Raw genomic sequence first — 12,281 nt, forward strand, 5'->3', positions numbered from 1 at the left:
ATTTGTACATGCGTATCTTCATAGGCTTTGAGAGAAAGGAAGAGATGTATTACAGCACACTGGCTGAACTCAATTTTAAAGAAGAAGAAAATGGTACCACCTCATCGAGCCCTTCATTTTCCAGTGGCATTTCCACCAGGAGGAAAGCCATGCTCTCAGCATGTAAGAAGAAAAAGCTTTCCTCTAAAGAATGCTTGCTTCATTACATTAGCTTTATGAAATTGTAGCTAGAAAGTGCTTAGTCAAAGCAAAATGCACGTTTCTTATGTCATACAACTAAAAACTTATCATAATCTTAGTCTTATGTTAATATGGAGCATACTACCATGTGATTCAGAGTGCTTTGCACATCTTGCTGGACTCTGAGAGCTAAATATTTAGGAGCTATGTTTTGTATCCTCTTAGAAGGAGGAAAGATGCAAATATAACATGAGTTATTCGTAATAACATGACAGGAATCCAAACCTCTTATGTCTTTAGTGACAGTGCATCCAACACTTTATGCTTCTTTTACAACAAAACTGCAATTTTTCCTTTTTAAATAAAAGAATGGCAAAAATGAAAACTGGGCAAGAAAAGTGGGTAAAAAGTATATTAGGATATTATCTAATGATAACAAGGGTAAGAGAGAGAATTAAAATTTGCTTTGTATGATCAGCTGATACTGCTTATTCAGTTTCATGGCAGAGTAGAGCTGAGAGTTGAGGAGATTTTTTTTCGAAGGGAAAGTAGGGTAAAGAAGTAAAAAAATTTTGTCTTCAGCAGTATCAACAGCAGCAGGAGAAAGAGGTAAAATGTGTGAGAAGAAATCTGGACGTGAGCTTTTTTTGTAGTAACGCTGTAGGAAAAATGTAGTAAATGACAAAACCAACCAATGACCAACGTTATGAAAATAATTTTTCTTGAGTTGAAGCTTGTGCTAGAAGCCTGTAATTTTTATGTATAAGCAGATTGGTTTTTAACTGTATGTTACAAGCCATATTTTGAGTGCCTACATACCATAGCTAAGGTGTATGTTTCATTAAAATGTTTAAAAAGTTACTAAAACGGAAATATTTTCAACAGGGATGGTTCATAAGTACCTTCTACTTTCAGTTATTTGTCTTTCTATCTGTACGTAGATAATCTCTGTGACAGGATTTGTCGATAGTGACAGAGATGACCTCAAACTAATGGCATACCTAGCAGGTGCCAAATACACAGGCTATCTATGTCGCAGCAACACAGTTCTCATCTGTAAAGAGTAAGTGCATCCTCGGTTGCTTCTTGCCACTTGATGTGTTTCTAAATGTTACTCATTGCATCTCACTACGAATGTTTAATCATTTTCGTGGTTTGAAAGCATTAAACTTTGTGATGTTGCTTCTTGAAGGAAATCACTGCATGCTTCTATCTTAAATTTGGCCTGAAAACTGGCGAAAGAGAAGTCATTTCTTGTGCTGGTTTAGATTATTTTTGCAAGTGATCTTGTAAACTGTTGTATTGTCAGTAAGTAAAATATATTGGGGCTGGGGGTGAGGATGGAATGATAGTTTTTAAAGTGCTGGAGGAGGGAAAACTGAGTTAAATCCAGTTCTGGCCTGATGGCATTTGGGGCAGAAATTCTTCTCTAATTAACATTGCTTGTTCCAGCATGTAGAGCAAAAGTATTTTTTGAGAGTGCCTACTCTATTACAATTAAAATAGATAATAGGCAAAGAAATAAATACTGATATAGAAGTTTATTAGTATAAATGCTATTTATCTGTTTTATTAAAACCTTTTTTCTTCGTCTCTGGAACAATAAGACCCAGTGGCTTGAAGTATGAGAAAGCCAAAGAATGGAGAATACCATGTGTAAATGCACAGTGGCTATGTGACATACTGCTGGGGAACTTTGAAGCTTTACGGCAGATACAGCACAGTCGATACACAGTGTTCAGTCTTCAAGATCCACTTTCTCCCAGTCAACATTTAGTTCTAAACCTGCTGGGTAAGTTTGCTAAAATTCTATGATCTGTAGCACTTGTTGATGTAAACGTGTTTAATCAAGAGAAGCATCTTTATTCTTGCCATGAGTAATTTTGTGGTGGATTCACTTTCTGCGGTGTTCTTCATTTCGTAGATGCTTGGAGAGTCCCATTAAAGGTATCACCAGAGCTTCTAATGGTACGTTGAGTTATACAGCTGTTTTTGTTAGATTGCTGCATTGCATTTGTAACATCTGAGCATGTGTGCATATGGTGTGAGGAAAGATGCCAGAAGAACCCACACAAACTATCCTGGTGGCACTTGCTTTTAGTTGTCTGTTTGCATAAATCTTAAAAATAATCTTTGGCAGAACTACGAAACTGCAGTGTATTATATAAAATTGCTACTTCAGAAATATTGTGGCCTGGTTCTTCATTCTTTGTTTTTACGTAAGGCCTTTAGAAGAGGCTTTGTATTTTGGAGTCAGGACCTAGCACAATCTGAAAGCAGGCCACATAGGAATTTTTAAAGCAGAGCACCTGAAATCTCTAAGAACTTTGTTATAATCATTACTAAATTTTAAATAGGTTAGGTAATGCAAATTATGGGGTGGAAGTAGTTTGTACCCTGTCTAAAAACTGAAGCTGTGGGCACGTGTACCTAATAATTCCAAAAAATACAATGTGATTTCAAAAAGCGAAAGTGTAAGAAACATTAAGGAAGCTAAGAATGCACCATTAAAAAAAAAAAGTTTTTTCATGGAGTGGACTCTGATGTATGTAAAATATGACAGGTATAAATTGCTGTCCACGCCACAGCTCTTCTAAACTGTTTACTTGCTCTGAACATGTGGAATACTGCTTTGGTTTTAGCCTTCTGAAAGTTTTCGTGCTGTAATTTCTTTCCATGTGAGATTTATGGTTGATAACTGTTTTCACTGTGCCTGTCTTGACATAGGTAATTCCTAGTTTGAGCTAATGAGCTTTCAGTTCATTTGTACCACAAATGACTGTCAGATAACATTTTATATTACACAAAAATACTTTGACTCAGCCTTTGTATTCTGGATTGCGTACCTCAGTCCATTTGTGAAGTCTTCCAAAGACAGGTGCTTAATAATTGTAATAACTTAATTAGTACCCAGACCCAATTTAAAATATTAGTACAACTTGTTGACTCATTACTTTTCAGCTTTAGAAGTAGCCACTACTTCTGTATCTCTTACTGTGACCTTAACTTCAAAACAGTCTTATACTTGCAGTCCCCTCTGAAGTGGTGCTTTAATCCATTAGGAATCTGGGTTTTTTTTTTTTTGTTTGTTTTTTAAGTTTGTGAATTTAATGCTTTCTCCTTGAAGAGATTAGCTTTCAGGTGTAGATTTGAAAGTTAAATGTTTGTCACGCTTTCTGTCAGTGAGAACTTTCAGGTTAGTTGTGCCAGGGAGAGTCTGAAAGCTGTTCTTCACTTCTTCCGGGCAAATTCTCTAGTGGCTAATTTAGATTTAATCTAGAGGAGGCTGAAGTTTTTGTGAAATGACTGCCCAAGCATCTACTGGAGCTTCTCTTTCTCTAATCAGGGTACTTGAGTTTCTACAATGCAGGTGCCACTATTTTCTGTTGACACAGAATTACTGAAAGGCTACTGCAGTCTTCACCTATTTTACAAATGAACAGGTTTTTTGGTCTCTTTCTCACTTAATTCTTTGAGTTTTCCAGTAATAACCATCCTCATTATCTAAATGGAACAACAAAAAAAATTGTTTTTTCTTTCTATTTTACTTAAATGGTTGCATAACTTTGTGGAGAAGCTTTAGTTAATGCTCAGCTGTGCTCTTCAGCTGTGTAAGCAGTCAGTGCTGCACTGCACACTTGATAGCCTGTCCTTCTCATCTCTGTGTTTGAAGTATAGTCTCAGAATACTGTTGTACAGTTCTCCTATTTCAGAATAGAAATTGAGTTCCCTGCTCAGTTCAGATGTAAACATATAGATGGTCTAATTTCAGGGTGTGAGGTTGCCTTTGAAACCAAAGCAAAATGAATCCAGTCTTCAGCCATCTTCCAAAAGAGCCAGGTAAGAACAACCAGTGCCAATAGTCCTTAATTTTCTTTGCCATGTAACTGTGAACTGCTCGTCATTCTGGTTCCATCCCGTGCCCCGCTAATTGAAATAACTAGCAGCATTTCTTGCATATTACTAGCTGTCCAAAAGGCAGAAATAGAATAATAGCTGAGGAGCAGAATAGTAAGAGAGCTGGAAGAGAACGGAATTAGGAGAAAATACTCTGTTCTCAGCATTATAATTTTTTTTTATCTAGAAGATTGATCCTGCCTAATTCTTGTTTGTATTTTCATTCCTAAAAGTTGCAGGAGTGTGCTTGTCTGTTTTTGAAATAATATGACATTGCACCCAAACTTACATTCTGCTGTATTTCATGTATTCTGTAGGATTGAAGACCTACCACCACCTACTAAAAAGCTTACCCCAGAGTTGACGCCAATGGTGCTCTTCACAGGATTTGAACCTATGCAAGTTCAACAGTACATTAAGGTGACTTTTGCATCTTGTAAACTGTGTGGAAGCATTTGTGTTCTTCTTTTGTAAGACTTGATTAGCCTGTGTTTAGTTTGTAAAAACTGATACTTGCTGCAAGTGAGATTAGAATGTAGATTTATGTGAAATTAGTTTTGTTTGATAACTTTCCTGCTTTAGTTTACTTCATGCCTCTCTGCTACCTTTTTGTTCTCAATGGTTGTTTTAAAAGACAAGAGCCTTTCATGTTCTGTGGTGGGTTTTTTAATTTGTTTTGTTTGTTTTAAATCAGCAAACTTTACAACCAAACTTAGGTGAGGAAAGTAACGATTACTGTACAGGGTAGGACCCAGACTTCTTCTCATATAACACCACATGCTTCAGAGGAAGTTGATGGCAGAGCTGATGGCACACTTATCATCATATGTTCCCATGTATTGTTCTGTTCTTATAAATTGCTCCCAAAGCTTAATGATGTAAAAATCCAATCATTCCTTGTACTGTAATGATCACTAAGCATTAGTTCAAAAATAGTTTTTCATTTGTAATTTGTCACGTGTTGGCTGAAATCTGAGACACAGAGGTGGTGTTTTTTTTTTAACTACTGACCCCAGTAGGGCATGAAATATCTTGCTGCTTTTACCAGCTCCAAATAATCAAGTGAGGACTAGTTCTATGTTTTTCTATTCTATGTTTCTTAGAAATACGTGTCACTTAAGCACACCCCAAATATCCTAGTTTCTTCTTGATTGTACCTAAAGTATTTTTCAGGTAGCTGGAATTTTGAGTTTTTTCCATTACACTGTTTTCATGTGAAGCTAGATAGAACATACTTTGGAACATAAATGATTTTTCAGTTATCTGTCTCAACAAAGTTTCAGTGCCAACTCCCCATCCTGTCATGTTGGTACCAAGTTGACTATATGAAGAAATTTCATTAGAGCTATGGCTCACAAATACACTGAATAAATTTTTGGCCTCAGGGCTTGTGATGTTGAAGCCAAATGTTGCAGTGATAATACCATTAAAAGTGTCAGTGTTTGAATACCTTCCTGAGGCTAGAGACCTCCCATCTTCTTGAACTGGAGAGTTAGTCTTTTTTTTTTCCTATGCACCCAAATGGCTCCTTGAAGATCAGAATGCAAGTCTTGTAAGGTACTCACAGGCATGCAGTGTTTGAGGTGAGCATATATTATGAATGAAAACAACAGCTTTTGCATTTCAGAGTGTACAAGTTTAGTATTCACAGTGTGTTTTTTGCATATCTCAAAGGAGTTTAGCAGTAGAGAGATGCAGTGTATTGGATAATACTTTTGTGTATCATCTTGATGCAAGCTGTCACAATAAGCCAGTGCAGTACAGAAAAGCTTAAAACATTGTCCCTGTCTAACTTGTTTGTTACTATCAGAGCAGTACAGAGGGATGCCAGACCTTTCAGGGTTTCTAATGCATGCAGTAAGCCTTCTTGTTTTGTTAATGTCTGATGACTGATGTAATACAAACGCTCCCGTATGTTAAATTTTAATGCTAAATTTTAATGCCTAAAAATACTGTGGTTTTGTTGATTCTTTTTAAATTTGTACAAAATACTTGTGCTGTAAAAATCAAAAATCTGTGGTGCATAGATAGTGAAGCTGTCCAGATACTTTCAAATGTTGTAATTGTTTAAATTCTTATCAGAGGAAGCACTCTTTATAAATGATTCCTATGCTGAATGGTTGTTAGTGGTGTGTGTATCTTAGCTGAGATGTCAACTCTGAGTTAGTTTGGGTTTGGTAGTTCAAACTTAAGAAAAAATGATAGTTACTCAGTATCCTCTCAAATAGGTATGGAACTGATGTATGTAAAATATAGGTGGTTTTCATATAAAGAAATTTTGTCTTCTATGAATAATTGAGTAGCAAAATTAGGTTTACCAAAATTATGATGGATGTCATACATTTTGTAGATGAAAAGAGCAAAATTATTTCGTTTTCTGCCTATAAAAGACCCCACAAAATTGACTTTATATACAGAAATAATCAACAGATACGAAAGTAAAGTTTCAGCACATAGCTCTCATTCTAGCTAGATGTAATTAATGTCTGCAAATAGCTGGATCTTTCATGTCTGTAAATTCTATTCATTAATCACCCTTAGTAAATGAATTCCTGTAATACAGAAATCTCTTACGTTTGCTATTTCATGAAGAGCTCAGTTTTGTTTGATGCTGGTGTTGTGATTCCATGTTCTGTTCTTTCCAATTTCTAAGGACTGTTCCATTCTGATTTGTTTTTTTTTACAACTTTCAGAAACTGTATATTCTTGGAGGTGAAGTAGCAGAATCTGCCCAGAAATGCACCCACCTAATTGCCAGTAAAGTGACCCGCACTGTCAAGTTCCTGACTGCAATTTCTGTAGTCAAGCACATAGTAACTCCAGAGTGGTTAGAAGAGTGTTTCAAATGCCAGAAGTTTGTTGGTAAGCTATGCTGCTATCAGTTTATAATAAAAAACTTAAGGTTGTTTGATTTCAGTGTGTGAAGATGGCCTTCAGATTTAAAGAACCCTTTCTTTGTGAGATTTTGAATTGTAATATCTCTTGAAGATTCTCTGTAGGCTTCCATTTTGAATGCAGAGGTTTTTAAGTTCGTAGCAAATCTGACCATCGTAGTTCATAACTCCCAGAGGATTACTTGCTAAGTTCAAACAGTTACACTAACAAATGGTTCATATTTCACTTAAGGTAGAAGGTTGTGTTGGTATTGTTAAAGCTGTCACAGGACTGTTTTTATTAAGTTTTGTTACAATAGAACACTTTGTTACTCTTAATTTTCATTTGATTTAATCTTTCCATTAAGTGAAATATAAAAGAAGCCTGCGTTAGTGTGGTTAAAATAGTTGGGTGTTGGCAAACGTTCTGTCTGTGATGCAGCTACTTACAGTTCTCACCTCTGAGTAGTTTTAAAGTCTTGGGTGATTTTAGTTTCATTAGTTCTAAAATAAAAGCTGTGAAGAAGTAAGCAATGGGTGGCGCTGTGTACAAGAATTCATTTAAATAATTAAAATCATTTAATTTAGTGCTGTAACAGTGTTGTACATCAACTTTCTTTTTACACTTTTTTAGACAGCAGAAAAGAACAAAATAGTTTGTTTGAAAAGGATGCTGGATCTGAAGAAAATCTTGAAGGCTGATTGTTTTATTACTGTTTTGTGCTTTTCATGTAATTTGTTTGGAAGGAGCAAGCGTATAACATTGCTGCCTCACAATCACAAACATTTAAGTCTGTGGATAATTAACCAATAAACCACAAAGATTTTGTTAATCTGAAGACAGCAACTCTCTTGATTCAGCATCAGTGAACTGAGAAATCAATCCATTTGAAAGCTATTAGAAAATAAATAAGGTCTGGGGGTTTACAAGGATGACTTAAATACTTGTCTACTGATATTTAATAGGTTTGTGGAAAATGAGTTGCCTTTGCTTTTGTACTAAAATTACTATGGAAAATGTGGCAACTCTCTAGAAAAATTGCAGATTGTCCCGGGGAAGACCAGTTTTTTCTTAATGTAAAATTGTTTTTGCTCTTTGAACCAGATTGTTTTGAATTGAATCTCATTTTGAAATATGCTTAACGTAACTTTTTGTGGAATGGTGAAGGTAAGATTGAAATCCCATCCCAAGCTTAAAAAAGGCAATTAAAAACAGTCAGCTGAAGGGAAATAGAAAAAGGGAAATGGAAAGTTTTTTCTTTTAAGGCTGCGTGAGGGCTTGAAGACAGTTTTTGGGCAAGTAGAAAAGGGGGCTGTGTAACAGTGTATGTTGCTAGATAAACAGGTGTGAAACTGTTTCATTTTCCAAGTAATTGTGGGTCATCCTAATGAAGGGATACTATAATCACATTGAAATTACTGTGTTAGCATTTAGAGTCGTTCAGCCACTAACGTTTTCTAATTGGCTTAGATGTTAGGCTATGATGATGATACAGTCTTTCCTGTATTGTATTTATTACTCTTTCAGATGAGCAGAACTTTGTGCTGAGGGATGCTGAAGCTGAGGTGCTTTTCTGCTTCAGTTTGGAAGAGTCCCTGAAGAGAGCACAAGTAGCTCCGCTGTTCAAGGTGGGCACTTTTAAGAACAGCATTTAAATGCTGGGAGCTTTTCAGCTGAATTCTTTCAGCACTGAGACCACAGCTTTTGCAGTTCAGAACAGTAGGACAGACAAGCACGTAACATTTATATGTATTTTTATATATGTATAAGAAATTATTTACACAGGGAGAGGGTTGACTTTATGCATATTTCCTGCTTAAGTATTGATGGGATGGATCTGAGCCTTCTGAGTGACTGAATCCTGTGGATGGGGGAAAAAAATAATCTGTTCAGGGTATAAAACAGTATTTGTTCCTCTTCAAAATGCTACTTATGGAAGGGGTGATTTCTTTTTCTTTTTTCTCCAAATGCTCTAGTGGTTAAAGCACATCTCCAGAAAAATGAGTCATAGTGGTTGTACACTTCAGCCTGATTCTCCTTGAGGACTGCACTTAGCACCAGGTCCTTTGCTGGCATGGTGCAAGATGGTTTTTCTGCCTCTGATTGAAATTATGCTGCTGTGCAGAGAGTTTTGAAGATTCAAGTTGCTAATGATTCTTTACCCTAGCAGAATTTGAGTCTTTTTCTTGAGACAAAACACCTAAAAAGTGTATTTTCACAACCTGTAATGAATAAGCATCTGTTTTCTATTAAATCTGAATAGTACACTTTGATCAGTTTTGCACTCCTAGCTGATAAACAAAGCTGATCTACTTGGTGATCTGTATCACTCTGTATCACACAGGATGATTTTTGCTGGGGAGTAATGTATGTATTAATATTAAATAATATGTATATGTATAATATGTATTAATATTAAATAAATATTGTGATATTTATTTAAAAGACGAAAGCTTTAATTAGAATAAATCAGTTTTTTTGGAGCCCCTTAGGCATACTTGTGCTTGAAGAAGCAAGGAGCATTGTTCTTAGTAAATTGCAGTTGTTTCTTTTCTTTGTTTAAGAAGTGGTCATTTCAGGTTTGTCCCTCTGGGGAAAGCAGATGAGCAGTAATAAAGACAACTCATCAGCTGTTGGATTTGTTGCTATAGGCCACTGTAAGCTGTTTACAGGCAGCCAATGATTGCATCAGAATTCATCCATAAGGAAACACGGCTATGTTTCAGACACAGGTTAACAAAATAACATTTCTTGTTGCTCTTTTTTTTTTTCTCTTCTTAGGGAAAGTATTTTTATATTACACCTGGAATTTGTCCCAGTCTTTCTACCATGAAAGCTATTGTGGAATGCGCAGGAGGAAAAGTGTTATCTAAACAGCCTTCATTTCGAAAACTCATGGAGCATAAGCAGAACAAAGTGTGTACAGTGTTGCCTTCTGAAATTTACTGGTAATATCTTATTGTGTTATTCTGAGCTTACAGTTGCTTTCTTTGATTTAGAGTTTGCCGGAGATAATCTTGATTTCCTGTGAAAATGACCTTCACCTGTGTCGAGAATATTTTGCTAGAGGCATAGGTATGTATGTACTGTCAATGTGATTTGAACAGCATGGGTGTAAAATAATAACAGTAAAAATCAATGCAAGTACAGATACCTGTTGAAGATGTCAGATACTGGTAGAGGGGTGCGTGGACGATCCTGCAGGTCATAGAGAAGTCTGACCCATCTCATTCCTAGGTGTTTCTAATAAGCACTTTTCTGGCCAGGTCACCACAAATCTCTGCAAGGGTAGTCTTGAACTTGGGGCTGCAACTGCATGATGCACGATTGTCAAGTTAAAGACCTGAGGTTTTTCTCTTTAGCTGTTTTTCAGCATGGAGCCTAGAAACGTGACATGTTTATCAGTGAAACCGTACATTCTGAAGCTTGGTAGCATGAAGTGTGTGGCTAAAAGTAGGGCACTGGTAGTGATGGGGCCATATTCCCTTATTCCTTTGCATGAAGAGCAGAAAGGTACTGAATGGCTCCTCCTGATGTGTCTGCTGAAAGAGAAGTGTCATCGTAAGGGTGTAACTGTATGCATGTTTTTGATATTTCCAGATGTCCACAATGCTGAATTTGTCCTCACTGGAGTACTTACTCAAACACTGGATTATGAGTCATATCCTTTTTGTGTGAAAGCTATCAGCTGCTCAAGGAAAATGCTTAGAAGTTTTTCTTAATTAGGAACTAACTACTTACAGTTTTTATAGGATGTGTAATGTTTACTTGATAAAAGCACAGCTTAACGCCCAGACACCTGGTTTAAATTCCAACTGGGGTTACTTTTTGATAGCAAATAGTGGAGGTGGGATGCAGGGTTGTCAGAAAGTATCAATAGTAGAATAGTAGCAACAAGGGAAAATAAGTGTCAGTAAGGAATGTACCTGCACAGGTGAATTGTAGTTGACAGAAATAGCTTCTACTAAGGCAGAGTATAAATTTTATTTGATAAATGCATTGTAGGGCTGGGCAGGGTACTGCATCTTTATGGGTGTGCTTCATACTTGCAAAAGTTCTGTTTTACAGTCATTTCTTAAAAGTTGTTCTTTCTTAACAAACGTACATATAAATTTACTTGAAGGAATAGTAAAATGCCTTAGTGCTTCGGAGTCCTTGGAGCATTAAATCCAGCTATTCAGCCATTGTACAAAGTAACTAAAACTTCCTGTGGACACTGTTTTCCAGCTGTTTGCCTAGGGATGAAGAGCAGTTTAAAGCAGGGAAGCAAAAATAAACTGCATCATTTTTAGGATGTGTAATTTTATTATGAGGAAACATAATTTACTATGTTTTGTATTATACTCCCATTTTAAAAGATCCCACTTTAGGTATCACAATTAGCCAGTTTTTAAGCATTTTAACGTTAATGATGGTACTTCAGCCAAAAGTGTAACTTGGGTGTAAAAATAAAAGGGCTTGCTGTCTATTAAATTATGGATGTTGAAGATGAAAATGTTTTGTACTTTATTTTTATTTCTTATACTCTATTTTCTTTTATATTGATATTTTGCCCACATTTTAAATAAATGTACTTTTAAATGTTTTACTCTATATTTTAGTGGTGGTTCATTTTTTTTAATACTGTGCAACAGTGGCACTCTGGTAAGAGTAAATTACTCAAATCTTTTTCCAAACGATGTAAAATTATTTTGAACTTATTTTTATTAGGTATGTTTTAATATATAAAAATCCCAATGCTTTAAAGGGGAAATTGTTAAAAATTTATAGATGTGTTTTTACTGAAGAAAAGAAAAAGCTTGAAGGAAGGAGAAAGCCTAACCCTACATAGTATGCTGTTGTGATAAGTTTTGTTTGTATAGTGAGTTTTACTAAATAAATATTAAAAACCAGTCTTCAAAATATATTCAGTTGTTCTTCCTGACTCACACACAGTTTTAATAAATGTGACTTTACATTTTTTTAGTTTAGATTCTGGTAGATGGAAATTGTCCTAAAAATGTTTATCAGTAAGCCATTAAACTCTAGTGGGAGAGTGCAGATATTCACTTGTCTGCATGGTGTTGGATGCATCATAGCAGCTTGTGAGCCATTTGGAAAATAATTCAAGGTGGAAGACAAAGCCTACTGAAAACAATGGCTTATCATGCTGTTTCTTCTAGTGTTTTGTATTTCTATGCAGAACTGTTTTACAGGGAAGGTTTTTCAGTCTCGTTAAAGAGAGGTAAGCAGCTTTTCTTAGCTTGTGCAAAGCTGTCTGCAGAGAAGTTATTAATTTCAAATCTCCTTTGTGCTGTGGCATAGAATGTAAATCCACCTGATATTTGACC

At 35.8% G+C, this 12,281-nt stretch overlaps 1 protein-coding gene across 1 annotated transcript in view; it reads left to right on the forward strand.

Annotated features, from left to right (window-relative positions):
* PAXIP1 (PAX interacting protein 1) overlaps positions 1-10,673 on the forward strand; it is a gene marked incomplete at both ends in the record, with an annotated part of 30,812 nt that extends 20,139 nt beyond the window's left edge. Inside the window, 11 exons of the mRNA XM_079538146.1 lie at positions 25-162; positions 1,122-1,243; positions 1,788-1,972; positions 2,105-2,148; positions 3,953-4,020; positions 4,395-4,497; positions 6,771-6,939; positions 8,479-8,579; positions 9,733-9,867; positions 9,951-10,026; positions 10,552-10,673. Coding sequence (XP_079394272.1) covers positions 25-162; positions 1,122-1,243; positions 1,788-1,972; positions 2,105-2,148; positions 3,953-4,020; positions 4,395-4,497; positions 6,771-6,939; positions 8,479-8,579; positions 9,733-9,867; positions 9,951-10,026; positions 10,552-10,673 — 1,263 coding nt within the window. The remainder of the gene's footprint in view (positions 1-24; positions 163-1,121; positions 1,244-1,787; positions 1,973-2,104; positions 2,149-3,952; positions 4,021-4,394; positions 4,498-6,770; positions 6,940-8,478; positions 8,580-9,732; positions 9,868-9,950; positions 10,027-10,551) is intronic.
* Positions 10,674-12,281: the final 1,608 nt, after the last annotated feature.

Source organism: Tetrao urogallus (assembly GCF_951394365.1).
Source record: "Tetrao urogallus genome assembly, chromosome: 7".
NCBI classification, from domain to species: Eukaryota; Metazoa; Chordata; class Aves; order Galliformes; family Phasianidae; genus Tetrao; species Tetrao urogallus.